At 42.2% G+C, this 27,067-nt stretch overlaps 1 protein-coding gene across 2 annotated transcripts in view; it reads left to right on the forward strand.

The window, feature by feature from the left end:
* Positions 1 to 2,350: 2,350 nt before the first annotated feature.
* The window catches only part of RSRC1 (arginine and serine rich coiled-coil 1), a 284,862-nt gene continuing 260,145 nt past the window's right edge, over positions 2,351 to 27,067 (forward strand). Inside the window, exons 1-3 of one of the 2 annotated variants that reach the window (XM_060242387.1) lie at positions 2,351 to 2,753; positions 5,647 to 5,837; positions 17,705 to 17,830. In XM_060242387.1, the coding sequence (XP_060098370.1) occupies positions 5,656 to 5,837; positions 17,705 to 17,830 (308 nt within the window). In that variant the 5' untranslated portion in view covers positions 2,351 to 2,753; positions 5,647 to 5,655. The remainder of the gene's footprint in view (positions 2,754 to 5,646; positions 5,838 to 17,704; positions 17,831 to 27,067) is intronic. The other variant, XM_060242388.1, reaches the window with a different exon arrangement.

Consider the following 27,067-nt stretch of genomic DNA (forward strand, 5'->3'; position numbering starts at 1 on the left):
TGGTCGTGAGCATGTTGGGTTTTGGGACCAATTTCACTGGATTTAGTGGCACTTATGAGTAGACACCTTGACGGTTGTGACACAAATTGCACTTCCGAGATCCCCTTGAGTTGCACTGAACTGACTTCCAAGTTTCAGGCAGTGGGTTGTGAATCCGATGGAACCGAGCGGAACTTACTTCCGAGTAAACATAATTAGGATGGGGCTGCCCCTTCGAATCCCTTCCTCTCGCTCGCCCCCCCCATCCGACTAAGAGGACTCGCAGTGAAACTCGACTCAGATCTTTAATAGCTAATTTGTCTCTCTTCCCCCCCCCCCCCCATTGTTTAAACTCATTACTTTCCGGCCTGTAAAATTGATAGGCTGTTGGACTGTTTAAGATACAGAGTTTTGACGCTCTGGGAGGAGAGATGCCTAATTGTTTACGCCTGGTTTCTTCCCCTCCCAAAGAAGAGTGAATAGAAGAGCGGGCTACTCTAAGGAGCGACTTGAGCATCGCACGCTGCAATAATTGAAAATCTTACAAAACATTTGGAGGCAAACAGAGTAGCTGCAGCTCGTGTGTTGGCTCCCTATAATTCTCTTATCCCACCCTCTTTTAGCCTGTTCAGATTTCAATTGACAATATTGTGGTACAAAAGTATTGGACTGCAGGAAAAGCGGCGGAATTATTACTGGCATGTTCTATTGACTGGGAGGAAATTGCTGAAGGCCATGTAGGTTAAACACGCGCGCGCGCACACACACACACAAAGCAGGGAATTATTCTGATGCACCGAAGTAGGGCGAAAGCGTTCCTAAACTCTTCACACCAGGACCGAAAACCTCGCTTGGATATCGGCCTCGTTGGATTCCAGGGGACTTTTAACTTTTCAGCGACGCCGTTGGGATTCAGGCGCCACTGGCTTCTCGGGCTCCCTGAGACGACCCGATTGTTTCAAAACCACGAAGGGGGTGGGGGTGGTCTCATGTGCGCGTTTTAATCAAGGGCTTCATTGTAAGACCATTTGGTCAATTTGGTTTGGTCCACTTCAGAGGGACACAAAACCAAGAGTTGGACGAACCAAAACCAAGAGTTGGACGAACCAGAAAGGTTTTTCCAGGTGGAGGATGCGCGTCCATGGCCAACATGCAGCAACCGAGTTTGCACTGACGATGGAGCAGATTCCTATATATTAGCATGATTTTCTTTTACAAAATTGTCGAAGTGGTCACATTTTTTGGCTTTTGAAAAAGAAGGGTTTGCGAGGCTTTGGTGTCATTGAGAAGAATCCCCACGCGTGGACCAAACGCGGCTCCCCACGGTCACTCGGGCGCAATCGATGCCCGAAGCGAAAAGCCAAAGTCTGGCCCGCACGGAGGGCCTGTCCCCCCCCAGCCCAATCAGCTCGGCCCTGGAGCGCCACACTCGCAAGTTTCGGGTCGCCGCGAAAGCCCGGTGATGGATCGGCTCTTGGGCGGCCAAGTTCCAGGCTGCAGGGGAAGGCGTCACCAGAGAAGCCGATCTCCGCTAGTGGGAGTGAAGGGCCCGGAGAGATCAAGCTGTTGCACCGTCCCTCGACCTCCCTCGAGCCCTTTCTGGGCCCGTGGAATGGTATTACAGGGCTCTGAAGAAACACCGCTACGTTTGCTAGCCAGGCCGCACGAGCAAAGGCCTATTCCTTGGCCCACCAGCCGGCGCAGTGCAGCGGGGGCGACTTCACTCCCCCAGACAAAAAGCGCCTTCTCGTCTTTATAGTATAAAAAAAGGGAGAGATGATTTCCTCGCCTTAGAGGGGGAGGAAAACGTCAATGGAGCTTGGAATCCAGGAAATAGGGAGCTTCTTTAATTACTCCTGGCTTAAATGAAAAACGATAAATTTTTCCTCCTCGCCTTCTGCAACTGGCCTTCTCTCCTCCCCTCCTCCCGCGATCTCAACCCCTCGTCTCAACTGGGAAACTAATTTGCACCGTCCTAACCTCAGAAAGCCCATCATTTCCCGGGAAGGGAAATTGCAGCGTTTTTAAAGCAATTTGCAAATAAATCATTGCGATTTTAATCATAGCGCACTTTACACAGACAGAACTCTGTGATTTATTCGGGTTTGTTCCCCCCCCACCCCCCGCCTCAGTTTTTCCTGGGGGTGATAGTTGAAAGAGGTGTTGGTGGGGAGAAAGTAGGCAATAAAGAAAGAGCGTCAATAGCACTGCATTTTTTTTTAAAAAAAATAAAGCATTAGTAAAAGCTCCTTTTTTGTGTGTGTTGCCAGCAACATTGCCTTGAAGAGAAAGGAATACATCCCCAAAATCCATGAACATGCCGACCCAGTGCAGAACAGACTACCCTTCCAATCGATGCTTTCGGCACTCTATTGCCTTGGCTGCGTGTTGTATAGATGAGATCTGGGATAGCTTAGCAAGGCCTTGCTGTTGCTCTGGAGGAGGAAGGCGCTGAGCTCAAACTACGGAAGCTCGGCAGTGGGGTGGCTTTTGGCGGATTCGAAGGTAAACCGGCCGGTGGGTCGGAGTTGCCATGGTTACAGCAGTGCTGTGACCTTTGAGTCTCAATAGAAGCCTAGGCCGCGGCTGGCAGCGGTGGTCGCAGTTGCGAAAGGGCGGCGGTTTAGAGTACGCCCCGCACTTGCTCGTTAGCTACTGCCTTGTTGCAAGGAAACACCCCTCGCCTTCACCGGTATTGAAAGGGAGGTCTGCAAACCGGAGGGCTCGGCTCGCTGCTCCTCTTCGCCACCGTTGCCAGAGCCTTTAGAGGAAAGGTGATTATTTCTTCCTGTCGCAGGCCTATCTACGGGTGGGAGGAGCGGGGGTGAGGAGGAAGAGGCCCGTGTTGATAACCCGCATTTCTTCCTTCTAGGAAGCAATCCGAATCCTCAGTTTCGGGCTTAAGTGCCTGTCACCCTTCCCCCGGAAAGCTGGCTCTCGATAGGCTTTAGAATTGGCCAGAATGGAGATCTCATATAGATGTAACTTCTGTTGTAGAGCTGCATTCCTAGTCGCGAAGTGCCGAATCTACCGATTCGACGCAACATTTTCACAGAAGCCGAGACCACCTTGGCCAGCGTTTCTTACTTCCTTGTCTAGGGAAGACCCTTCTCCGCCTCTCATCAAATAATGCCGAGTGAGGACATAGTTTGACGCCCTGGTCACTAGTTGTTTGTCCTGGGGAATCAGCATCCTGGGATTGCGGGCTCCTAACTCAAACACTACCCCCACGTGGTGTGTTAGTATCTGCTGTTAGCAAAATTTGCATTTTGTTCAAGCTCGCTGTCTCTTTTCGTTGGGGAGGAGCCGTGATACAGTAGCAAGCATCCTCTTTGTGTGCAGAAGGTCTTATGTTCAATCAAGTAGCATCTCCAGCTTAAAGGATCGGGAAATAGGTGGTGTGAAAGACAAAGAATTGCTGCTGGTCAGAGTAACCAGTATTGACTGATAGCGCAGTGGTGTAACTCAGAATGAATAGTTTTAAGCAGGGGCCGTTTTGTAGAAAAATAGGTGGTGCTCATCTAGGATTGTTATGCAGCAGTACCTACTATTCAATAGACAAGGTGGGGAGGAGGAGGGGGAACCATCAGAAAGGTTCAGGAGCTGTGCTCTTGTGAGCTCCTGCTGAATTCAAGGCCTAGTTTTAAGTTAGCATTTGGGAACCGCACTACACCTCTTTGTTTACATTTGTTCCAAGGACCTCTAGTTTTGAACCCACATAATTGGATCATTTCCTTCTTTCCATTCTCCTTTCAGTGCTTCTAAAAGGAGAGGGGAAGTCAAATGTATTGTGTTGTCCCCACCCTTTCCCCAATAGTATTGCGACAGTGGAATACATATTTTTTTTACATCTCAACTGTGGGATCATCAGTACATCCTCAACCCCTTCATCATCTTGAAGGAATTTTGCTTCCACTCTGTGAGGCAGTACATAGCATAATGTGGGGAGATGGCCAGTAGGCAGGTCTTTTATCTGAGTTTCCAAAAAAATCCTGGTTCTCTTAGATCTGCTCATATCCACACTTAGCTGGAAGTTAGTCCTTGAACTCTGGTATGCTGAATCAGTGGGGAAAAAATAGTTGTCTAGAAGCATTCTTAGAACGTCCAAGGAATCTTATGCTGTGTGTTAAAAAGTCTCTGATTCTTTCTCCCTGTGTTGCATTAAAGGGCCCAAATTTGCAAAATATGCACCTGATCTAAGATTGGGAAGTTTCATGATATTTAAAATCATCTGCTATTCTAAAAAGTAAATGTAATGATATAAGCAACTAGCTTAGTCCAATATAATTATTGGTGGTGGTAGAAAGTGCTGTCAGGTTGCACTTGATATGGCAGTCTCATAGAGCTTTCAAGGCAAGAGACATTAAGAAATGGCTTGCCATTGCCTGCCACTGCATTGTGACCCTGGACTTCCTTGGTAGAGTCCCATCCAAATATTAGCTAGGGCTGATCCTGTTTGTCTTGTGAGATTTGATGAAACTGGGCTAGCTTGGGCTATCCAGGTCAGGGCATGTATACCTTTATGTATGCATATATAATTAAAATAATTATTTTGGAGTTCAGTCACAAAATTTTGTGATCCTAGATTAAACCTCTACTAGGTTTTGAATTAAAAACTGACTTTGTTTACATTATTTTATGCTTGACTACCTTACGTTCTTTTGCAAATGTCTGGAGATTTTAACTTCAGATTCTAACAGGGGACTGCAGTTATCATATACTCTTGACGGAAGAATGTTGTACTCCTATCTGGGATGGTCATCTTCTGTCAAGTGCACAGCTTCATGTGGGACACACATGCAACTGTGAGTCAGGAAGGGGATACCTGGCTAACCAGCCAGATCAGCCAAATCAACCCTTGGACATTAATGAGGTGACAGATGTCACAGCCAGATCATCCTCACATATTTGTTTTTTTGTCTCTCTTAATGGAAAACTGTACATCTATTCTTACAGCCACTGTTTTAATGTATTTTTTGTTATGCTAGTCCATGACTGAAATGATTGATAGTTTTATGACATAATAGTTGAATGGTCCTGATTTCCAAGGCTTATTTTTGCTCTACAGACTTTGAGTCCACTGTCACCTTTAAGACCAACAAAGTTTTATTCAAGGGATAAGCTTTCATGTGAGAGGATATCTTAAATAAAATCTTCATTGATCTTTAAGGTGCCCCTCGATTCAAACTTTGTTCTGCTGCTTCAGACCAGCATAGCTACCCACCTGAATTTTGTTTGCTTTACTTGGGGCTCTCATCTGTACATTTTTTTTCCAGCTCCCCCATCCTACTCTTTGTGCTAGGTCTATTAGAAACAAGGTTCTGTTTCAGGTGAATTGTTTAAGGGAATATCTGTTAATTGACATATTTCTCTGTGCATATACTGTGTGTATGCCTTTGTCTTTGTTGGATATGTGATGGCATGTGAGATAGCACTGAAGAGAGAAGCATGGTATAAATAAATATGTAAATAAAGTGCACTGCATGATATCACTGACAGAAGTATGTTTTTATATCTTCAGTATTGTCTCTTTATAAAAAATTAAGTGCTAAAACCCCTCCCCCTAAGTGTAAGGAGTTCTGTGTGCACATGAGGTGTTAGCTTACATCTATAATTATAAGGTGGCATTTGATTTCTCTACAGTGTTTTTATCCTTTTGAACGTTAGCTTCTTAGAATGGGTCGCCGTTCATCAGACACTGAAGAAGAGTCCAGAAGCAGAAGAAAAAAGAAACATCGTAGGAGGTCATCTTCAAGTAGCTCTTCGGATAGCAGATCTTACAGCCGTAAGAAATCTGGAAGAAAATCGAGGTCAAGATCTCGAGATCTTCAGTTTCACTCACATTCATATGAAAAGAGGTAAACAAATGAAGTCATATTGAGGATTGGATATGTTTATAGATGTGACTTTAAATTATTCAGCAAGTATAGTTCACATCGTGATCCTACATTCTGCTGGACTGAAGGAGCGGCATATAAACTGTAAAATAAATCCCAGGTATTGGCCTTGGCATCTTTCATCTGGTGCTCATGATCAGGTGCTTTATGAGTGCTTGACACCATCTATACAACTTGGGGTTGGAGGGGGCAGTGAGACAATAGTAGAATGGAAGGTGTCTGCTGTCAGTTCTTTGCACATGGTCCAGCAGGCATTTGTACAGTGCTGTATATATGCAAGATTTTGAAGGGAAATTAAAAATTAATGTTTCAGTTGAATCCTTTCTGGTCCATCTTTCTTCCTTCATGACTGTTAATGCTCTCCCCAGATCTCCCTTACTGGATTCAGGGCTAAAAATGGCATCAATTTTCAACTAATAAAACATTAGAATACCATTCCAGGAGATAAAATTTAGTAATCCTCTTAAGAGTACTTATTAGAAGTCTCTAACATGTAGCGTTATGAAATGCTGAAGTGGTTGTCCAGCAATGCATTTGATCTGCTGGTGACTTTTGTACTTGTACCTGGCATGAATCTTTCCACTCACATTTGTGATTAACTGCTTTGCTAAAGCTGTTCTGAAACCTGAATTGGGACTCAGGAATCTGGTCAGTTTTGAAAACATGAACTGAGCTGATTAAGGACAGTGATGGTTGCATTTTGTGGCACTCCCATCTTCCACTGTCCCCACGAGTGACCCTTTCTGGATTTTTATCTTCATCTTTTAGTAGTACTGAGATAGATCCAAGTGGGCAGCTGTGTTGCTCTGAAGCAGTAGAACAAAGTAGGAGTCAACTTGACTCCTCCTTTGTTTTTGTAGTACTGATTATATGGTTTAAAATTATATTTCTTTTGTATCAATTGTTATGTTGTGTACCACCCTGAGCCCCACTTGGCAGGAGAGGGCGGTGTAAAATTGAATATATAAATAAATAAATTCTGAATGTCCTGGCTGCTGGCACACAGTAAGCACCTGGAGTTTGCTGCTCGGTCAGGGGTCAAAATATAGCTCCAAGGCTGAGGCACCAGTGAGGCAGCACTCAAGACTTCAGGTCTGAAGGAGAATCCAAGAACAAGGTTTCTGTGCTACAGGCCAAGGTCAGAGATGAGGTAATCCATCCAAAATATAGGCAGCAAGGTCAATAGCTAACAGAAGAGTTGCTTCCACACATCTACTGCCTTCTCTGTTGCTTTTAAGCCCCACACTGCTAACTACCTGTACTGCATCATGCACCTGCTGGCTGCCTCAGTCCTGCTCCTGTAAGCACTCATCCTTGTTAAAATTGGGCCAGTGCTGTGCTGCTAGGTGGGTGCTGCGCCTTCTGGCTTGAAGGTCTCTTCTATTCTTCTGATGGCATTGCCAAGGCTCTGGTGATGGGGCAGGGTGCGAACTGACTGGCAACTGCTGCCAGCCCAGGGATAGGAAGCTGAGGAGCCAGTGTACTGGTGCCTGGCTAAGAATCTGTATCTAGCCCCACAGATACTGCTTCCTCCTGCAATACCTCTGCCACTGGCAGTGGGCTTGGATCAGGTATGCTGACCCCCTTTTCCTCAGATGAGTCCTCTGCATCCTTTTGTTCTGCTGAATTTGGCTGACCCACGACACTGAACTCTCCTGTTTCATGGTCATGTGTTCAGCTTTGTTTATGTCAATAGCATGTCTAACAACCTTACAGGTTGTATTTAGATTTCAAGCCTCCTCACTTTTTAGATGCATATTTTTAGACTGAAATAGTTTTCTATTTCTGACCCAGTCTACTTGGATTTCCTGGATGACCCTCAATTTGGCTTGCTCTAGTGGGGTGAAATAAATCTGATTTTGTTTTCAGTGTTTGATACTTTTTTGTATGGGGCATACAATCATATGTAAAACATCCGTGAGATCTGTAATGGTTGAATAAGTATGAAAATAAGGGCAAAGCAAGGCTGTGTTTGAGCAGGAGAGCAATTGCAAGCCTCTACCTTCCTTTCTAGCTAGGACTGCCATACCTTTCTTTTCCTTGACTCCTGCACATGCTGCCACAGCAGCTTCTTGCTTTTGTTGAATGCCTCCTCTGCCTTCTTTCCCTTTTCACCCCATTTCATCTGTGGCCCTCCACTGTCACCATGTTGATTGGTCTTCCAGATGATTTGATGTCCTAGAAATGCTGATGGACCACTGTTTAATTAGCTGAAGGTTTTCACTTTCTAACACCTTGCAGTGCCCCTCCTCTGTTTCCCCTGAGTCTTGCACTGCCACTGGGTTATGCTTCCTGGGTTGTTACTTGTCTTTTTGTGACTATATTCATTTTTTCCCCTTTAAGCTTCATACCCTTTCCTTACTTGTATCTTTACCCAAATAGGCAGTCTCCTATTTAGTTGGGGAAATATGCTTTGAGGAGACAGAGTGTGTTTTTTTTTTTGCTGCTGTGTGACACAGAGTGTTGGACTGGATGGGCCATTGGCCTGATCCAACATGACTTCTCTTATGTTCTTATGTTTAGAGGGTAACTTGGATTCTCTACCAATATTTAGTTAGAAAGAGAGATAAAAGAGAAATAGGAGAACAAAACACACAAATAAAATACAAAGCTAAGAGGAAATCAGAGAGGAAATGGGAGGCTGTAATTACCCATCTTGAAGAAAGAGGTCTGTGGAGGCAGCAGTAGTTCCACGGAGTGAAGAAGAGAGGACATAAATGGGTTTGGGGTTGTGAGGTATGGCACCGGGAACACACACACTGTGCTATGGAGCAGGATGCAGTATTTTATAGGGCAAAACGCTCCCTGGTTCAAGATGACATATTGGCCCCAGAAACAATAACTTGACAGTTTCTTTGGAGATGGACAATGATTTGGGAGAAGCTTGATGGGTTTACTTGAGATGAACTATAGATGTTAATAGTGTTCGATGACCCCGTAAGCACCAGATAGGAAAAGTTACCAGGTTTTGTGAATAATGTGTTAAGTGTTGCTTAATTAGGGTAAATGGGTGAGGGGGAAGTGAGGCTGGGTGTGGATGAGGTTAATCCAAGGTGAAGAGATGGTATTCTTGGGAGATCTCTTGTCCTAAATTATGCATCTCTTTAGGGTGGGGAGGAGGTTGTTAGCTGGCCAGTTGCTCTTTCCCACAATTCTAAACCATATGTCTAGACTTGTCCCCAATGCAGTGTATTGCCTTTCAGCTGTCAGCCAGTACTTCTCTTTCCCTTATTCCCTCTTCCCTTAGGTGAAGGTGATGTACCTCAATAATGTGGAATGCTGTTGTTGGAGTATATATAACATCCTTTGCATTATAAGTGGAAATGTGCTGATGAACTACTAGGCTCTTATGGCAAGAATAAACAGAATCTCACCAATCTCAAGTCACAATAGCAAAAAAATGTTCTCTTCAGGAAGTTTTGATTTGTAGGCTCCTTTAAGCATTTCCCCCCCCTTCTGAACCTGTTTTAATATTTACATGTATCCCCTAAGGGACATAGTGGGATGATATCAGCTGCAATGCCCACATTATGCAGATGACACGCAGCTTTATGAATATCTCTCTTACAGTGGAGATATGGCTATCTGACAGATAACGCCAAGCTTGAGAAACCCTGGAGGCTGGATGAGAACCATCTGGCTTGTTTGAGTCCAGAAAGATCTATGTATTTGCTTTGAAGATTTGGCTGGTACCACTGTCTTGACCTCAATATAGGAATATGCCCATGGCTGTTAAGATAACATGAAATCTCAAGGTCATGCTGGATTCTTTCTGATCATCTAAGAATTAAATTACTAAGATTGATAAAAGTAACAGTTTGTTTTCAGCTATTAAATAAATTGCAGTTCTTCTCAGATGAACTGCAGTCTGCAGCTATACCACAAACGTGAACATCTTAAGAATCTTGTGGCATGAAAATGTTTGCAAACTATACTTGTTTCATGCTAGACCTAACTCAGACATCCCCAACCTTTTTGAGCCTGTGGGTACCTTTGGCATTTTAGCACTGGATGGTGGATGCAGCCACAGAATAACTGCCAAATGAGGCAGAGCTTCATTTTTACCCATTGGTAACTCAGACCTCAGGGAGTGAGCTCACTCATGACTCTACTACCACATGAGAGATTTGGCCTGACCTAGCCAACACCTCCCATTCATATGTAATGTTCACAATTACGCACACACCTGCCCCCCAAATCCCGGCCATATCTACCTTGTCTTAGGATGGACTGGGAACTTAAATTGCTACTAAGAACCTCCCATTAGCAAACCTGTAAAATGTATGTAGGGCATGTTTCCCAGCTGTATGAATGACCAGGTGCATGATTCACGCCCCCATGCACACATGAGCAGTATGAATGCTCCTCTTACGCATGTGCAGCTGGTGCCTCTCCTGGCAGCATAGTGGGAGCTGTGTGAATGCATTAGCTCAGATCAAAGGCAGCCAGCTTTTTCAGAACTGGGATACTGCTGCACCAAATCTCTCGTGTGATCCCACCTGATAGTAACTCTTCAACATTTCAGATAGAAACACTGTTTAACAGGATACCTTTTTAAATGAACACATTATTTTAAAATGTATTCTTGCAAACACACAGCATACTTGCTACCAAAGAAACTTCTTAAAAATCTTCTCAGCTAATCAGCTCTCCAGTGGCCAGTCAGAAGCCCTGCTGGACAGAAGCTCTACATGGCCCTGTCCACTTCATAAAAACCAGGGAAGGTGTCCCTGGGTGCCCATGGGCACCATGTTGGGGAACTCTGATTTTTCAAGCTCCTTCAGTTAGTTGTTCTAGCCTCTGACATGGATTGTGAGAGCTTCAAGATTTTACCCATTGGTAACGCTTTTCCTCTCTGTTTACCTCTCCCCATTTTTTAAAAAGGATTGTTCCCTTTTTCATGGTAGTAATACCTAGGCAGTAGAGCAGGCAGTCCTGCTAGCCCATCTGTCCAACAGAACTCTGGGGGAAGGCTGTAGCTTGCATTGTGTCCAGTTCAGAGGACAAGGAGGCTGTTTTGTGTTTGGGCATCAAAGCTGAGTCCATCACTGGACAGCCTAGGTGGTCTGTTCAGGTCCCAAAAACTTAAAGCTCACAGTCAGTTGAGGCTGCCATGGTGATGAGGTGTTGGGCTCTGAAGGCTCTTGAACAAATGGACAAAAAAGGGAGCAAACAGCCCTTTGTTGTGCTTCCTGGATTTGGGCTTATGTGGAACATTTCTTCAAGGAAATTGAGAAAAAGGAAATATTCTTCCCAAGTCTTGAGAGAGAGGCAAAGTGAAGTTCTGTGCTTTATTTCTGACACATTTCCCTCCAGAAACCAATTTTGTAAGGGACTGTTCATGGCCCCCAAGTCCCATCGTTGCTGACTAAGGCATCCAGCAAGAGGTCTCTCCCCACTAAGATGAAGTTGCCCGTCTCTTCAGGCTACAGGTTTGAAGACAGGGATTTCACCATTGATTCGGAAGACTCTGAGGTAGAGAAAGGTGAAGAGGAGAGTGAGTTATTTGAAGATGGAAGATTTGAAGAAGCAGCGGAAACAATCACATGGGCTCCTCACCCAGGAAGAATTTTCTCCCTTATTTCACAGAGACTTGAAAATCCTTACGTTCTTAGTCCCCAAATAGAAAAACTAAGATCCCCAGGAAGAAGGTGAAGCCCATGGGCAGATATTTAAGTTCAGTGTTCCCTTTTCCTTCTTTACTGAGGAAATTCAAGAGCAATGGGCAGGGTCCACTAACAGTTGTCTCCAGGAAGGACAAACTGAAAAAATTATTTTTTCCCTCCCCAAGATTCTAGTGATCCATACTCTGGTGGCTAGACTGGCATCTGCACTACAAGATAAATTCTGCCACTGTTGACTGAGTTGATATTGGAGTGGAAAATCTTACAACAGGTGGCCTAATTTGACTGTTTCTTTTGATTAGCACTCATCTGTTTCACTCCTAACTGCCAGTAGCTTCATATCATAACATCCCAAGTGTATTTTGTGATGTTCCAAATGTATCTTCCTCTTGAGAGAATGAGGTACTGGACTTCATCATGAAGGTTCCTTCTTGATGAGAAGGAAGACCCACTCAGGCCCAGAGCTACGGAAGGGCCTGGGGGGCCCAGCCGCTCTATTAACACCCCACCTTCCATATGTAGGACCCCTCTGTTGGAGGGCCTCCAGGATCAGCGAGGGGGAGAGCAGCAGAAAGACAGAGAGAGAATAGCAGCACGAAAGACAGGAACAGAGTAAGAGAGCAGCCAAGCGAGAGAGAGAGAATGCCAGAGTGAAAGACAGGGGGACAGAGAAAGAGAGCGGCCGGGAGAGAGAGAGAACGCCAGTGCAAAAGACGGGGGCAGAGTGAGAGAGTGGCAGAAAGGCAGCATAAGAGAGAGGGGGACAGACAGCAGCAGAGAGACAGAAAGCTGGATAGTGAGAGAGCAACACCTGTGCCCCCCCACCAAATTTTTCCACTCCCGGGCCCCTCCACCCCAAATTTTCTGGCTATGGATCTGGACCCACTGAAGCTGGGGTGTTCCACTGGCAGCACTCTTGTTGCTCTACTGTTGCTTGGTCTTGTTTATGTCCATTGTTCTTCCTGCTTGTCTATTTTCCCCTCCGGCTTCACATAGGTTTATTATAAGGAGTCATTAAAGGCAGACATGGCTGATTCTTGCTTGAGCAGCTGTGGAAGTTTCCAGACCGGAGTGGTGGGTCCTTCTTCCCTGTTGCCAATGAAAAGAGCAACCTATTTTTTGCCAGGGATCATGGCAAGGAAAGCCCAAGCCTAGCAGAGTATCCTCCTCATCATGGAAGGGTAGTTGATATGGAAGTTCAGTTTTTAGAGATTTTTTTACTCCGTTGTTGGGAGAACAGTTACTATATTAGTTCCAGAGAATTAAAAGCATCAGGTTGGAAGGAAGCTTTATAGGACAGTTACTGTTGGTGAAAAAGTAAAGCCTTATGAACCTTTCCAGCTTCACTTATTTGGAAGAAAACTAAAAGAAGAACATAAGAGGTGAACTCAGCATCCAGTCTTGAAAGAATGCATCCAAATATTTGAGGCCCCAAATAGGGTATATATTGCAAAGTTTTTCTTCTCATAAAATAGTGGTAGTTAAAATATAGTCTTTAATTGCATCAAGTCATTGCTATACATCTCAAAATGAAATTGTCTGCATAGTTCTTTTTAGGTGTAATGTAAAAACAGATCAGAAATGATTTGCATATTACAAACAAACTTGTGGTTTTTCTGTCACACAATTGTGTAGACTGCAGTTCTCTTACATACATACTTGCCTACTTACCATAATCTAAGCATGCTCAGTTTGTGTTTGAAATCGCAGTTGCAGTAAAATGTACCGTAAGTCAGGAAACTCTGGAGCAGTACCTGCCCACTAAAAGCAATTTCTACCAGTGCAGGTAAATTACTATTTATAAACTGGAGCTAAAACTAGCTATGCCATCGTGATATGATCCTTAGTTCCTGGAGCTATCACATTACAAGTTGTTATTGTCATATTGGCTAACTGGATGAGAACCATGTAGTGTGCCACCACCAGAGTGTTCCAGTTATTGGAATTTTCCCAATATGATGATGGAAGAGAAATTCTCTGGCCTGACTTGCTAGATGTATATGTGAGAGAGGAGGTCAGGTTCACACTTCCCTGGTTGCTTGCTCCCCCCTTCCTTCTAGGTTGCCTTTTCAATGAGGTGGAGTTCTGCTTCTTAGACTGTTAGTGCCTTTAAGTGGCTTGTGGGCTGTAGTTGTTTATACAGGGAATTACCTCTCTCCCAAGGATCAAGTGCTTTGGTTTCTGAAAAAGCTTTATTTCTGTAAATATCTAATTAAGCATTAAGCACAGGAAGAATTTTAAGGCAAAGGAAAATATAGCAGGATTTAATAGAAAAAATGAACATAAAACAGTGTTAGCTAGAGCTTATTTATTCTATGTATTTGATTTATACACTACATCCTCTCTCCACAGGGGACTTGGGGTCGCTTCCAACATTTAAAATACAATAAATATAAATACAGTACAAATAAATACAATGTATACAACAGTAAAACCAATTAAAACATCAGCTTAAAACAACTGGCCAGCTCCCCAGTTCATAACACTAACTAATGGATGCACAAAGTAAAGCATGCTTTAATACCCTACAGAATGCTAGAAGGTCCCTTAGGGCACAAACTTCCCTAGGGAGCTGATTCCAGAGAGAGGGGGCAACTGCTGTAAATACCCTTGCCTTGGTGGTTGTCAGGCAGGCAATTTGCAGGCCAGGCACCTGTTGAAGACCTGTGATGGTGAGCTAAGGAGGCAAGGGGGATCATACTGGTAGAGGCAGTTATACAAATAGGAGAGTCCCTGACTGTTTAGGGCTTTATTGATAAAAAAAATAGCACTTTGAATTGGCATTGGAAGCTGATTGGAAGTATTGATGTTACCAGGGTAACCCAATCAGTAATCTATCAGTCGCATTCTAGACTGTGTGAAGCATCCAAAGCATTTTCAAAGACAGCCCTATCCCAGAGGGAGGTCAGAGTGGGACAGATAAAGGGCCAGCGTAGGCAATAAAACACCATTTTCCCCACTCTGGGCACATGTTTGTCTAGGGTAAGGGAAGAATCAAGCCACATTTCTAGCAGGGGCTATGGCAGAGAGCTGGACTCTGTTTGGCCATCCCTGGGCCCCAAACCTACTCAATCCCATTATCTCAGTTTTTGAAGGCTTTAACTTCAGCCAGCTCTCACCTAGCCAGGTATTATGGAGGCCAGGGCTGAGTAGTCAGCTGCTTTTCAAGCAGGAGGTAGAGCTGGGTGTCATCCACATATTGGTGGCACCCAACTCCAAACCTAACAACAATTTCTGCCAGAGGGCACATCTAAATATTAGACAACACTAGGGAAAGAATTGACTGCAGGTTAGGGCCGGGGGGGGGCAATCTCTCTCCACCAATGGCTACATTCTGTGAGTGTCCCTGGAGAAATGAGGGGAATCACCTCAGTACAGTGCACCTCATCTCCAGGGAGGCTGTGTGGTTAACTAGGACCAAATGGTCAACTGTGTTGAAAAGCTGTCAGATCGAAGAGGATCAGCAGTGCTGGTCAGCCTTTGTCAAGGTTGTCAACCAAGACTACAAGGGCTGTCACATTGCCAACCCCTGGCCTAATACTGAATCGGAAGGAATCCAAGGCTGATGTTTCACCCAGGAATTCCTGAAGCTGTTTGGCCACTGCTCACTCAGTCACCTTTTCCTAATTGGCTAGGTTCCTCTCATCTAACAGGTTTTTTTTCAGGTGAGGTGCCACCAGCATCTCCTTATGGGAGCTAAGAGAAGAACCCTAAAAGAGAGAGGGTTTAATAATTTCTCTCAGGGGTGCTCCTACCTCCTTGCAGACTTTTACCAGCTAGGAAGGGCAGGGTTGCAAGTAGGTTGAACCTCAGTCAGGACTTTGTCAATATCTGCCTAGGAGAACAGACTGAAGGAGTCCAGAAAAGTCCCAACGTTTGGGTTTGTGGCTCAGTGGTAGAGCATCTACTTGGAATGCATAAGGTCCCAGGTTCAAGCCGTGGCATCTCCAGTTAAAGGGCCAGGCAAGAGGTGATGTAAAAGACTTCTGCCTGAGACCCTGAGGAGCCACTGCTAGTCTGAGTAGACAGTACAGACTTTGATGGACCAAGGGTCTGATTCAGTATAAAACAGTTTTATGGTATGTAGAGCTTTCAGTCTACTGGTTCCAAACCTGGCAACTGGGTCCTGGTAGAAGAGAGAAGAGACTTTATTCACAAAAAAATGTTACAAGAGTCACAGCTAATAACTAAATTATTATGTTGTAGGAACCACTGCAGGACTGGTCAGAATTAGTCTAAACAATTGTGCTGGACACTGCAGAATTAGTCTAAACAATTGTGCTGAACACAAACTTAAACTCCACTGAATACTCCCTCTCCTTCTTGTTTTGAGGAATGTATTGGTCTTTGCTCCACCTCCGAAGAAGCTTGGCTCATTTATCCAAGGTTTCAGGGCCAGAAAAAGACCCAGACTAGACAAAGGGGCACATTGCTGTGCATCTTTATTTCTTGGATTGATTGAAGACTAGGGATTATTCTGTTGTTTAGATCAATCACAGTTGGGAGGCTTACCTTCCCGTTCCTGCTGCAAACCACAACACCAGTGATATTTTTGGTTAGAAACTAGAGACTTTCTCCCACAGTCCCTTGGTTTGTGCAGTTTGGATCTTGGTGCCTTCAAGACTAAAGCTGGATCTTCCACCAGAGGAGAAGCTTGAAAATGTTTTGCTGTCTTCCTGGATTTTCCAGGTCATAAGCCACTCTTTTCTTTTAGTTCAGCTGGGGATCTGATTACCCATTCTGGCAAATAAGCTTCTATTACTTCAGCATCAGAGTGATTCCCTCCTCCTGGTTCATGACAAGTGAATTCCCCTAATCTCAAATTGCTGAAAGGAACTTCTAAGAGGCAACGACAATTTTTTTTTTTTTAGTGTTCCCACAATTTAGGAATGTTGTGGTGATGGCAAATTTTGTCAGCCCAAAGTTGTGGACAAGTGTATCTAATATACCAAGCACTTATCTAGCACTTTTAATAATTAGAGGCTTCTGGTAGTCTGGGCTGTTGAAGCAGAACAACTGAGTACTGTAAAGATACAGAGTTTCTGGAAATTTTAAAACCATTGGAAAAAAGCACCTATTTTCTCCCTTCCCCCCACCCTGAATAAATGGAAAATTTGTGAAAGCTTGAAATATATGGAATACGTGTTTTCTTATCAAGCTTAAACTGTTAACACTTTAACAACATAAAATGCATCATGTATAATTTAGTTATCAGATAGAATTGCAATATTTGACATATTTATAGAAGTATACATGCTAGTTAGGTCATAAGTGTTTCCTTTCATGCATATGTCACTTTAATGATGTTATAAAGCTTGAGCTGGGCCCTTTGAATGTTTTTAAATGTTTCTGTAATAAATGCATGTATTTTCACTTATAATTATTCTATGTTTGTGTTCCTAGCTATTGGCCCCTTGTTTTCTTACTTACCTTTTGGGTTTTTTATTCCATTTTGTTGTATTAAGTCTCTCCCCCCAACTTTTTCTTCACCCTTCTTAAGTAAAGAAGTCTTTTTTCTGTCTACTGTTCTCATGAAGATGGCAGCACCTTCTTAGAGCTTTAAGTGTTTTATGTCTGCAATGTGTACCAGAATTACTCTCACATGCTGTAACATTTTCACGTAAAAATCTGCATGCTAAGTTTTGATGCATAAAATCTTGTCTTACATAAATATTTCATACATTTCAAAACAGAGAATTTTCCAGTTCTTTTTAGTACTGTAGACAAATTTCCAATCTTTCCATTGGAATAATTGAAAATAGTCTGGAGGGAGGGCTTTTTGTGAGGCTTTATATTTCTAGTAGCAGTTGTTCAGGATTGTATATTTTGTGGTGTGTTGTCTGCCAGTTATCATTCTTTGAAGTTAAAGAAATGAATGCTGAACAGCCATGACCTCTTGCTTCTAGAAAACCCAGCAGAGTTAACAAAATGTTATTTCAATTATAAATAATAGTTGATGGACTTCATACAGCTAAACTATTCTCATTCTGAGAAATCACTGGCTTGCATTACACTAAGCCATCTTGCATACATCATGGCAGGGCTGGTTACAGTTGGCCCCTTTCTGTGCAGATATCACTGTTTCTGTTCAAAGTACATATGCAGAGTGCTCAGTTCAGTGATAGTAAAAGTGAAAAATATTAGCTATATTATGTCCCATTTATAAATAAATTAAGTTTATGGTGTTATTTGTTGATATCTTAGGCGCAGGCATCGATCCAGCAGTAGTTCTTCATATGGATCCAAACGAAAGCACAGCCGAAGCCGATCAAGTGGTCGCGGGAAATCAAATAGGTCTCAGAGATCAAGATCAAAGAGCAGAACAAGAAGGTATGACATCTCCCACTTTCCCCCTCTCCCCCAAGGTTGAGATTAAACAGGTTTATATATAAACAGGTTTATATATAATTCTTTCTGAAATATATATAGTAAATATGTATATATATATATATATATATATATATATATATTTACTATATATATTTCAGAAAGAATTGTGGTGATAGTCATCTTGCGCCAACTTTAATGGGCTACTTTAATGGGCTGCAGTGCTAGAGCTTAGACTAGGATGACTTTCCTTCTCTTCTTTGTCCTGTAGTTTTAAATGAAGCCTGTGGTGTTGGAAAATGCCACCACACAGCCAACGTATGGCAACCCCATTGGCTTTTCAAGACAAGAAACAAACAGAGGTGGTTTGACATTGCCTGCCTCTATTTAGCAACCCTGGACTTCCTTTGTGGTCTCCCATGCGAGTACTAACCAGGGTAATCATTTTATCTTCTGAGATCTGATAAAATGGCTAGCCTGGACCATTTGTGTCAGGGCTTAAACTGGTCCTTATAAGTGACTAAATAGTTAGATACTTAGGTTGTGGTGTACAGGCTATGATAATAGCACTAGAAGCATTTTTTTAGGGTTGTTACATTAACATCCCTAATAGCTGCAGTGATCTGAATGGTAGGCTTGGGATGAAAGTAAAACATAGTAGCATTTCTTAACAGCATTTTCCCCCATGAAGAATGGACACTTTTGACATGAACATATGTTTGAATTTGCAAGAGTGTGAGAGTATGAAGGCAAATAACCTACGTGGTATCCGATCCAAACCAGCATGAGTAGAGTTCTGCTGCCACAATACGGCTTTCTCTCTCCTTCTTTTGGCACCCCCTGCACATCTTGAAAAGCTAGTCCTTAGAGTCAGAGGACCCTTGCGAACTACAAGAGAAGTATGGTTCAGGGTGGTGCAGCTGGAGGGGGGAAAGGCTGTTTTGTCTGAGACCAGGAGATGATCTTTGGATCCAGACCTGTAGGTATAAATAAGCGGAAATACTGTGGCAGAATGTGTCTGCTCTGGCCTGCAGGCCCTATTCCGCCCTGCCCTCCTAGATTTTTCTCACTACCTGGAGGGACTTTTTTCCACTATTGGGTGGCCCGCCACCTGACTTTTTATGGAATTGCCCATGGAGAGGGTCAGGATCCCAGCTTCTGTTCCAAGTTCTGAGGCCTTCCTCTGTGTTTTGCACTGTCTAGCGCCTAGTCACTACAGGAACAATGTACTATTGTGCGTGCCCCTGGAGGAATAGCCACTTGCCTACCTTCCTGTTAGCATTTGTGTGAAGGTAGGCTGACGTACATCTGGAAAGCAGTTGCACTGATGTCTTCCTCTCCTGCTTGTTCTCTGCCCTGAGGGGGGGGGACATTTTAAAATGCAAAATGGAGGTTTTGCTCCTCTCAAACCTCCCAGGACAAAATGTATTTCTTCACAGACCCGAAATACTTCCTTTAAGGATTTCCTTAAAATAGGTAAGAATGAATGAAGTCCTATAGTAGGGACTTTGCCTCAGTGATAGAGCATCCACTTCACATGGAGAAGGTCTCAAACTCAATCCATGGCATCTCCAGTTGAAGGATCTGGCAAAAGGTGATGTGAAGGACTTCTGCTTGAGACTCTGGAGAGCTGCTTTCTATCTGAGTAGAAAATACTGACGTTGATAGACCAAGGGTCTGATTCAGTGTATGGCAGTTTCATGTGTGTTACAGTACCTGAACTGTGATGTTCTTGGAATCCCCAGAGAGTTTAGATCACAAATGTTTAGGAGATGCTTCATTGCTATCATGTTATAATTGTGAAAGATATGAAAGCAGCATTACTTGATGAGGTTTCCATGGGGTAGACCCAATTTGTGCATGTAACAGCTTAGTTTAACTGCTTTGTGTTTGTCTCCCTAATATTAAAACCCCCAGGTTAGAAATTAAATAGCTGGGGTTTTTTTGAAAAAGAGGACAAAGAAAGGCAGAGCAGTCATATAATCTTGTGTATGTGGCCAAATGGTCCCATTTTGGGGGCATGGATTGGGAATAAGTAAATACAAAGCTTTCTTGTGAGCAGAACTTCTGTAATGGTGGCAGCTGCAGACCTGTATGTCACACACCTGCAGAGATATGAAAGATGCTTTCCAGAAGGATTATCTCATATGGCTTGATATTGTAGTCATTTGCATGGCCAGCCATTTGGGAAAGACCCACACTAGTAGGTATATGCTCTCCCAAACACCTTGGAGGAAGAATGGGATTAAGCATGAAATATATAGACCTTTACACATGGTATTCAGCTGATGGGACAGCACAATAAGGGAGCAGCTCCCACATGGATGTGTGGGTCTTTGTATCTGCATATGTGGGGCCAAACTTGCAAGATCAGTGGAAGTTGATATTTGGAATGTGTGGATAGATGTACAGGTTACTGGTATTTCTCTCACAAAAATTTTGTGTGTGTAAATGAAATTGTAATTCTCTTTGGGTCTATAATTCTTTTCATACTGATCTCTTGTGTCATTATACCCAATGGTTAAAAGTTCCTTACAATGTTAAGTATTGAGAATTGTAGAATGATGGCTCGGTCAGTGTCATGCATACAGTTCTTTGTTTAGCTTTGTCCCCTTGGTTTTACAAAGACAGCTGTGTAATTTGTCTTCTTCTTAGATCTCTTATCATTTTGTTATGTGTATAGCTAGTTTTATCCACCCTGAAATTGTGCATGATGGTAGAATATTTTCATCACTGAAAGAAACTAATTTTTTAACATATAGCCTCCCTTATCTCTCAGGTTTGTGTAAAGTTTAAAAAGTCAAGCTAAATAAAACATATGCTAAAATGAATTCCCAGTGAAAGCTTACTATAGACCACCAAACCCATTTAAAACAGAGATACCTATGCTTATGGAAGTTTGGGCTTTGGGGAGTGTGTGTAGGAGGAAAGTTCTGTAGTTACAGGAAACAGAAGAAAGGAACACAGCGTTCTGTATATTTGTTCAGAGTTTGGATTCCAAATTTTCAAGCCTCAGTTTATGTGGTGTGGCATTTGCAGTATAGGAAATACTGCTACTAAGTATTTTGTTCATTTTGTGTTTGGGTGCATATTTGTGTTGAAAATGAAGATAAGTGTATGATGTCAAATAAACAGAATTAGTCTTGGAATGTTTTTCCATTCAGAAATTAAAAATGGAAAGTCTTACTATTTTCCATATTTAAGGACTAATATACGTTTTCTTAATCCAAAAGATAAAGCAGATATGTTCACATTACAAATGTTTTATTTTATTTTGGGTGCATCTTGAGTCAAGAATTGAAGCTGCCTAGGAATGCTGTGATTCAGAATTGTCCTACAGCAAAACACTACAATGCAAATATGACTTAATAAGATCACAAACTGAATTTCAACAAAACAACCAAGATTTACATTAAATTAGAAATTTTAAAACTGATTTAGTTTGTTTTACTGAGCATTTGCTTAATAACATTTTGCCTTCTTGCAATCTTTTTAAAGACAATAATTCGTCTGTGAAATGCAGGCACATCCTCAGTAGAAAAATTGAAAGCAACAGCTCACTTTCTGAAACCACAGATATAGTGATATAAAGAAATATTTCAGCTCTACAAAATTTAATAAATCATCCCATTTCCTAATTTGATCATATTAGATGCTGATGTGGAAGAAGCATTTCAAATACCATCTCCTCATTAATATACATCAGTCTGGGGAATGGAATAGAATACTTATGCAGAGATGTCACAGTTAGTGTTTTTTAGTTTACTAAGTGGAACAGGTTGATGCGATACTGAGTGCTATTTGTCAATGTCTTGTTAAAATGGTTTGGGTCGAGTTATGGAGTCCAGAAAGACGGCGGCTGATAAATCAAAAGTGGATTGAGTGGACAGGAGGCAGTGATTGATACTGTGACAGGATATGAAGAAAGGAATCTTGATACAAGCATGCACAATATTGAATATGAGAAGGAAAATGACCCTGGAGTATGGATATTATTCAAGGAAATGAGAATAATAATATCAGTTTGAAATTATTGCCATGTGAAGATTAGGATACGGCAATTCTTATTGCTCTATCATGTGTCTCTAGAATAGCAGCATTAGAATTTTTTACAGTTCATCTATATGTTTTACTGAAGCCATCCTGTTTGTTTCATAGTTATTCCTGTTAACTGTGAAAGTAAGCTATTTTGTATATATTGCATAACTTATTTCTTTGAATTATCAATACTTTAAGTTTAGTAACAGAAAAAATGGCAAACTTGACCCCGTTTTGTGTTCTACTTGTGTTGTAACACGTCGGTTTGTTTTCTAGATGTGTAACAAACATTTGTCATAAATGATCTGTTTGTAAGTTTCTAAAACTTAAAATACAAATGATATTGAAAATGTATCAGTTTTAACAGCGGATAAGAATTATGCCCGTTACAAATATGTCATCTTCTGTCCGTTACTGAAATCAGGTGGAAATGGTGTTTCTTGATTGTCGATATGCAAAGCCATTATTGCCAACATGCCTCCATCATAAATCTTTAATATTTTTTTCAAAGCAGTTGGATTCCTGTGCACCCCTCTGGGCTGAGAGTTCACATTTAACCATATTGAATTGTTTAGTTAAAACAAATCTTTCCATATGTATATGATGTTAGTTTTCCTGTGTGCTGCTTTATGGCATAGGCATGTATTTTAAAGATTTACGTCCACTGACTGTCTCTTGTAATGCAGGCATAAGTATATTATCTTGCATTACTTGTAAAAAAGGTAATGTCAGTGAAGAACCAAATTAATATGATGCTGTCCCATGGAAGACCAGCACCATTTTAGAATGTTAACATGAACATTTCCAAGACTTGGAATGGGCCTGTACTGTTGTATGATATTTGAACTGCAGTGCCCAGAACTAAGCACATTAGCGCAAATGAGGTTTTACTCGTTAAAGAATGATGTTGATTTTTTGGAAAGGATCCATAAAAGATAAACGAGGTCAGTGGAGGGGTCAAGAAGGCAAATCATCCGTGGAAGAGCTTTGGAAGTATGGTGAGTCTAAATCAGTGGGTTTCCACTTTTTTCCCTTGATGTGCACTGCAGTGGCATTACTGACAGTTGTAGGAGCACTGCGACTTTGAAGCATTTGCTACATGATAGCATTTGGTCTGTAGTAGTCAGCTAATTGCCCATAGTTGTTACAAAAAATCCTCTTGTCGCAAACGGGGGGGGGGAAGCCTTATCTTAGATATAAGGTGACCCTTGGCTTCTAGTGGTGTGTACAAATTTCTGAAAATCCACTTCCACATGGTGAAGAGCTACCTGAGCACTATTTTTAAGTGTGGTCGTATTATCTTCAATACATTTTCCTGCTGTTTTACCTGTAGAGGCTGTACCAATCATATTGAGGGCTTTGATCAACAAGCTGTAATTCTGGAAGTGCCAGATCTCACCTCACTATTACATCTATTTTTTAAAAAAAGTTGAGAAGGAATCTACTTGTGGCTGACAATTCTTAACAGAAGTATTACTTCGTCAGTTAGTTCAGCAGGAGCTTGTAGTTTTGTGAAGATTGTTGACTGAGAAGAGTCAGTCAGATATTTTTGCAGGGTCTTTGGGATTAGTGTGGTGGTTAGAGTCTTGGACTAGGTAGGATATGAAAGACCGAGGTTCAAGTCCTTTACTGTGCCATGAAGAACATGGGGTGATCTTGAACCAGTTGCATATTCTGAGCCTAACTTACTTCACAGGGTTTTTGTGAGGAGAAAATGCAGGGCGGGGGTGCTGTGGAGGAATACAGATGTAATGAACAAGCAAATAATAAACAAATGTATCTCTGTGTCTGTCATATGAGGTTTGGGCCTCATACTCATCCAGAGTAGTTTCTGAGGTCAACCATGTTGGTTCATCCAAAGTGGACTTTGTATAGGTGTGATAGAAAAATATGAATTGCTTCCATCATACCTATAACATAATGCATGAAGTAGCTCATGCACAGATTACTTTTTTACACATTACTTTTTAATAGGAAAGAGTTGCATGAAAAGTGTGTGGCTCATTATGTTATATTATGGTAGAAGCATGTAAATGTTAATGCTTTCCCACAGTACTTGTTGAAAGTTATTATATGAACTGTGCTTGAGAGATGGAATAGAAGTAAAAGATCAGTGGGGAGACATTCTGAGCTTTAAGCATCACAATGAAGATCTTACTTTTCACAAAATGCTGCAACCTGACTCTTCTTTACAGGAATGATTCCTGTTTTACTTTGTTTGAAAAATAATTTCCCCTGATTTTATGGTTGGCCAGCCTAGCAGTATTGACGAGCATGTTTTGTGTTGCTGTTTCATGCTATTTACTCTGTTGGTGTAAGGTACAGATGTAGACATCATTGGTGTGTATGTTGTAAAAGCTGCAACAGTGGAATAGTTCTTGCTATTTTATGCTGGTGATGCCCTTCATCTGTTCATGTGATGTGTTAAGTGGAGAGCTTCCTTCCCCTTTTGTGTAACGGTATGACAGCATTAATGCAGCTTTCCTCAGAAGGGGAAAAGGGCAGTGGCAAAGCAGCACTGAATCCCATCAACCTCTCCTCCATTACGTATGCACATGCATTCTTGGCTCTGGATGGGAAAGGAGCATGCTGTTGACTCTTTCCCCCTCCATCAAAGCTGTTTGCTTCTTTCAGAAAACATACAGATAACTATTTTTTTCCCAAGCAGGAAGTTACAATTTGCCATGATTGTTATAAAAAAGAAAAAAGGTTTCCCTATCTGATCACCACAGACTTGTTCTGGCATGCTGTAATTTTTATATAAGCTGTCATTGTGACTGGTAGCTTCCAAGGCTCTGGAAAAAAATCAAAAAACTTCTGGAAATATAAAGTTTGCCCTAGACCAGGGGCATCAATGTCTAGCCTGTGGGCGAGAATCGGCCCACCCAGGGCTCCCATGGGGCTCTTTTCTCCCCCCTCTTCCCCCTCCTGTCCTCCCCCTTTGAAGCTCCAAGGCTGCTGACATTCCCTGCTCTTTCTTCCTTGTCTTTGCTGGCTGCAGCAGGAAGCAAAACTGCAAGGAAAACATGGAATGGATTTTCCATTAAGGTCTCTGAGTCCAGATAGATGGGGCCTAGAGACCTCAATGGAAAACCCATTCCATGTTTTCCTTGCAATTTTGCCTGTGCTGCAGTGTGTTTCAATGGAGTGTAGATCAATTTCACTTTTCAGCATTCCTATAGCTTTCTGAAGCTGACGCTTCCAGGAGTTGTGTCCTTGCAAATAAAGGGTTGATGCGAGCCAGCTTGTCTCTGCTGAATGGACCTGACCTAGTGAGTACTCTAACCTGGGAATCCACAGCCAAAGAAGAATATTACACTGGAGAGCCATCGTCAATCTGATTGGCCCTGGGGGAGGGAGGAGAAGCTTGCAATGCCATTTCATTGTTTTCACAGGCTCAGAGCATTTTATATTTTTATTTTGTGCAGTGATCCTTATGCTTTTTCTTGATTATCTATTTGCATTGCCAAATCCCACTGTTCCACCACTTTTCCATTTTAAACAAAATATTGCAAGGGTTTTAAGCATGTTTGTATTTTAAGTTAAAAATAATATATATGTAATTGTGTTTGTCTGTGTCCTTTATAAAGTTTATATCTCTGCTACTTCACATTACATTTTATGACACACATGGCCTGGCCCCACAAAGTCCCATTTGTGTCAGATCTGGCCCTCCTAACAAATGAGTTCGGCACCCCTGACTTAGACAAAAGAGTAGTGAAGCCCTTGCCAGAGACTTGTTTTATGGCTTAATGATGCCTGTGGGTGATCAGATCAATTTCCAGATATTCTAGAAAAATCTGGTCCTACCATTCTAGAGCAAGCACACTCCTGTTCCTGCATTAAATAACAAAGTAGCCATGTCTTGAAGAAGAGTAAGCTTACTTCCAGAACAGCTAGATTCAAGTTTAGTAAGCAACTTTTAGAGACCAGCAAGATTTTCAGTGTTTACTCTTTTGAGAGTCATTGAATCTTGTATCTGATGAAGGGAGCTTTGACTCTGAAAGTCTTGCTGTTTTCTAAGGTACTATGGGACTTGGATCCAGCTGTTCTACTGCAGACTAACATGGCTACCTTCTGAAATTAACTTCAGAGTTACCATTGGTGTTGCAACTTCTACATCTCCTCTTGGAACCTTGCAAAATTAGAGCTTGGAGGCCCCAAATTAAATCGGTTTTCTCCAAAGGACTGCCTCTAATATCATGATGCTGAACCTGAGCCGAAGACACTATTCATGATATGAGTGCAAGCAAAATATTACCCCTTTCCTAAGTCCTTCTCCCCTCATTTCTCTCTCAGACCTCGTTTCCAGCTTCTGCCCAGCCGTCTCTTCTCTGTTTTACTGTCTTGATCCAATTCCCAGGCCTTTCTCCTGTCTCACTGCCGTTCTCTATCCCAGTGAGCCTTGGCACTTCCTCAGGCAACAGCCTTCCCCTGATGCCCATTTCTCATCCAACCCCAGAGCCGTGGTGTTGGCAGTTCTTTATTCCTTTCTCTTTTTATCTGAGGAATTTTCTGCCTTTGAGACCTGCTGCTAGCCTCTACTTGTGCATTGCTAGTGAAGTTCTCTCCCATCCCCCTACCGTCTTTCCCCTTGTCCATAAAGCTAAACATTTGAATTTAGAACTGCTTCCTCCTTTCTTGTTATCCTTTTGAAACATCATCTTTGTACACAGACTGAAAGGTCCTTGACATGGATTGGGTATGGTTTCATATACACAGGGCTTATTCTGTGGCAACAGCCAGATTCTCTCATCTTACTCGGACTCCACTTGCCATGTGGCATATTGTTCAGGGGGATCTTTCAACCCTTAGTCATCCTTTTGGATGGGTAGAGAATGTAGGATACTCCTTGAGGAAGTTAGAGATAATCTGCTTCTGCAAAGTCCTTCTGTTTGTGGGAGTTAGGAGCTGACCTTGCATTATTAATTCTGCAGTGCAAAACCATGAAACTTTCAGGGAAGGTTCTTTCTCTTACAGTCAGTTACTTTTGTATATTCAGGTTTATGAATGACTGCATATTTCATCAACTTTTTTTCTAAAAACCTCAGTAATATAAAGGAATTATAAGAGGGAAAACTAGGTTTCTTGAAAAGCTTTGGGGGGGAATCTTCAGCTTTTTTTGAATTAATCTCTCAAGGTTGTATGTATATTGATTTAAAAACCTGGCCTATATAATTTTCAGCATGCTCTTTTTCAACT

Source organism: Heteronotia binoei, chromosome 6 (genome assembly GCF_032191835.1).
Source record: "Heteronotia binoei isolate CCM8104 ecotype False Entrance Well chromosome 6, APGP_CSIRO_Hbin_v1, whole genome shotgun sequence".
NCBI lineage: Eukaryota > Metazoa > Chordata > Lepidosauria > Squamata > Gekkonidae > Heteronotia > Heteronotia binoei.